Source organism: Leptonychotes weddellii, unplaced genomic scaffold, assembly GCF_054177405.1.
Source record: "Leptonychotes weddellii isolate Sample4059 unplaced genomic scaffold, ASM5417740v2 HiC_scaffold_32, whole genome shotgun sequence".
NCBI classification, from domain to species: domain Eukaryota; kingdom Metazoa; phylum Chordata; class Mammalia; order Carnivora; family Phocidae; genus Leptonychotes; species Leptonychotes weddellii.
The window spans coordinates 4,424-7,654 of NW_027917769.1; the positions used below are offsets into that span (position 1 = coordinate 4,424).

Sequence of the window (3,231 nt, forward strand, 5' to 3'; positions counted from 1 at the left end):
GGGGATGCAAGGATTAAAGGAATCTCATGCATTGCTGATAAAAAATGTTAATTGTCACAACCATGTTTGTTTACAACCTGACAAAATCTATTAAAACAAAAATTACATACACACTTTGGAGACCCCTTTCCTGAGAATCATCATATCCATATAAAATGACACTAGTATCAAATGTTTTATAACAAGGATATCCTAGCTGTATCGGTTCAAAGGAACCAAGAAGAAAAAAAATCAGTAAAAATTTAAATCACCATCAATAGAGGAATAACTGAATAATTTATGATACAAAACTCACTCTGAAATACTAAAGAGAATAAATTAGACCTATTCCAATTGATTTTGAGAGATTTCCATAAGTTATAGTTAAGTGGGGAAAAGTCTAAATTCATAAAAAAGTACATATTTCTGATAAACAATGATCCCATGAAATAGGAATGTCTGTAATTTTTCCTATAACAGGATAATGGAGAGAAATATAGAAGAGTACATATAATTATGTTTATGACACAGGCCATGGGAAATAAATGTGTAAGGATTGGGGAGTTTAGTAGGAAGATAAGATTTTAGAAAATAGGTAGAACCAAAAAATAGGAAAAGTGTGCTTATATATATATTGTATATATATATATATATACATATATATTTTGTATATACACATATAGCATTTAATTTAAAAAACTAAAAATAATAGTTATCATTATTTTTTTGCTAAAAACAAGCTCTTTGCCAGCATAAAAATTCTCCTTTCAAAAGCAAAGTATTGATCCTTTCCATTAAACTAGACCTAGAGCTGGCCTTTATTATTGATTTTAGCATACAACCTTTACCCCTAAGGCTTCAGGCTAACTTTGTATAAGTAAATTGTTCAATCATTAAAATAGTTCAAATACCACAGATAGTAGCTGTAGTTCTTTAGAGCATACAGTAACCAAAAAAAGTAACTTTGCTGTAAGTCCTAAAAGGCAAACAAGCTGATTTTCAGAGAAACATAGTGAATAGAGAAAATCAAAACCATCCAACAGGAACTCCCTCAGTTTGCTCTTAAAAAACACAAAACTTACAAACCTATTCATTCAGGGTAACATCTTTTCCTTCCTGTTAGATTAGAAGAGATGACACTTCTCTTTTAAACACAGCCTTTAATCTGTGCTTTGAGATCTAGTCACTTTTCTATTCTGAGAATGCTTGTATTATTAGTTATTGTTTCTAATTCCTATTTATAAAATCAGTTCCTCTCAACCGGATCCTTTTTTCTAGTATAAAATTACACAAAGTCATCCTTCAACTCCAAAGCTGCCTCCACCTTATCTCATACTTTTCTTATAGAAAAATTGTTCATCGTTTCATCTCTACTTCAGCTCATCACTCCTGAATCCAGTCCAGACCAGCTTTCTCTCTCTTTCCTATTGTGAAAACTCACTGATTCTATTGACCCTCATGCCACAGAATTCAATGGATATTTTTCTATCCTCATCATATCTGATGTTTCCACAGCATTTCTATTGTCTCTGATATTTTCTTTTTCTCTTCTTGGCCAATATAATATCACCATCTCTTGGTTTTCTAACTATATTTCTGTTTTCTTTTTAATCAGATTTATGTCCATTTTTCTAATCCTCACTATTTTAATGTTATAATTTCTCAAGGCCCAGATACCTTCTCTTTGCTTTAAAAAATTAGATCCACCTCCTTAATAATCATCTCTATGCTGATGACTTCCATGTTTCCATCTTTGTAGTTCCAGCTAGACCTTTCCTCTGGGCCATATCATACATCCAACTCCCTACTCAGCATCTTTACTTCGATGTCAAAAACATTTTAAACTTTTCATATCTGTGATTGAGCACATTATGTTCCTTCAAAACCTTGACACTCTCCCACTGTAGAGTACAGCATCATTATCTTCCAGAGGTATAAACCAGAAGCCTACAAGTCATTCTTATTACCTCCCTTCTCTCATCCTCCCATACTTAATTGATCATTAAATCCTTTAAATTGATCATTCAAATGTATTTCAAACCTCTGCTCTTACCACCATCTCCTTTTCAATCAGCCATGTCCAAGCTACTCTCTTCTTATTCATGGACAATATTTATAATAAATTCGAATATATAAATTATTATTATTATTATTATTATTTAGCCCAATGACTGCTTTTCTTTATCTATATTAGGTCTCCTCTCACTATTCTCCAAACTAGGCAGTAATTGTTTTATTAACAAATTTGATCATGTAACTTTCTGCTTAAAACTTCTCAATGACTTTGAATTGTCCTTAGGAAAAAGACTAAGGTCCTTAATATTTCCTTTAAGCCCTGTATGATCGGGCTCTTTTCCTCGTATGTAGTCTTACCCTTTCCCAGATCATCCTTTCCCAGGGAAATATTTTTAAATCTCACAATCTAAGTGAAGTTGTTGTTGGTGGTGGTTTGTTTTTGTTTTTGTCTTTTTTATCTCTTACGGTATTGTATTTCCATCCTAGTGCTTATCTCAGTTTTTAATTAAATAACTATTCATGACTTAACCTTTCATTTGTAGCCTCCATCAGAACAGAGAATTTTTCTTTTCTTACTCTTGCATTTCTAGCTCGAAGCCCTGAACAAGGCACACAATCAATACAAAAAAAATTGGTTATTAAATAAATGAAAAGAGGGGACTCCTACCTCCAGCTAGTACGCAGACCGCAACGCGGGGAGCCCAGTTGATCAGGATGATCACAGACGTGCAGCTCGCCATCTTCGCCAACACGCTGGGCATGTTGCTCTTTCTGCTTGTCGTTCTCTATCACTACGTGACCGTCAACAATCCCAAGAAATAGTAATGAAAGTGGCGCTTTCTCCACCCCAGGGTTCCAGGACACAGTCTAAGGCAAGATGGAGGGTATGAGGGGCCTTCACACTTCACTTCATCCCTCTACCCATCACAACATACAAAGCAACTACACCTGGATTTTTCCAAACAACTTTTATTTCCTCAAAGTCTTCCTTAACCCTATGGAACAAGAAGCTGCCACTGAGTAGGGCCCAGTATAGGAGTTTCTTTTCTACTCCCTCCCCTCAATATAAAGATACAGATATATTTAAAAATAAATAAATAAATGAAAAGAAATGGACACAGGATAATGTAGCATTTGAGAGAACAAGTTCTAGAATCAGAAAACCCTGAATTTCAAATCTGATTTTTCCCTTACTGGTTGTATGATCCTGGGCAGTTTATTTCTCTCCTAGTTTCC

The 3,231-nt window shown here is 34.1% G+C and overlaps 1 protein-coding gene across 1 annotated transcript; it reads left to right on the forward strand.

Moving 5' to 3' along the window:
- The first annotated feature begins 2,633 nt into the window (after positions 1–2,633).
- Positions 2,634–3,021, forward strand: LOC102734726 (dolichyl-diphosphooligosaccharide--protein glycosyltransferase subunit 4-like). The gene has a single exon (XM_081810670.1). It carries the CDS (start codon positions 2,710–2,712, stop codon positions 2,815–2,817), a length of 108 nt encoding a protein of 35 aa, XP_081666796.1. The 5' UTR covers positions 2,634–2,709; the 3' UTR covers positions 2,818–3,021.
- Positions 3,022–3,231: the final 210 nt, after the last annotated feature.

Excerpts from the sequence above, each read along its gene's own strand:
- LOC102734726 (XM_081810670.1), top strand. The coding sequence starts at position 2,710 with ATGATCACAGACGTGCAGCTCGCCATCTTCGCCAACACGCTGGGCATG.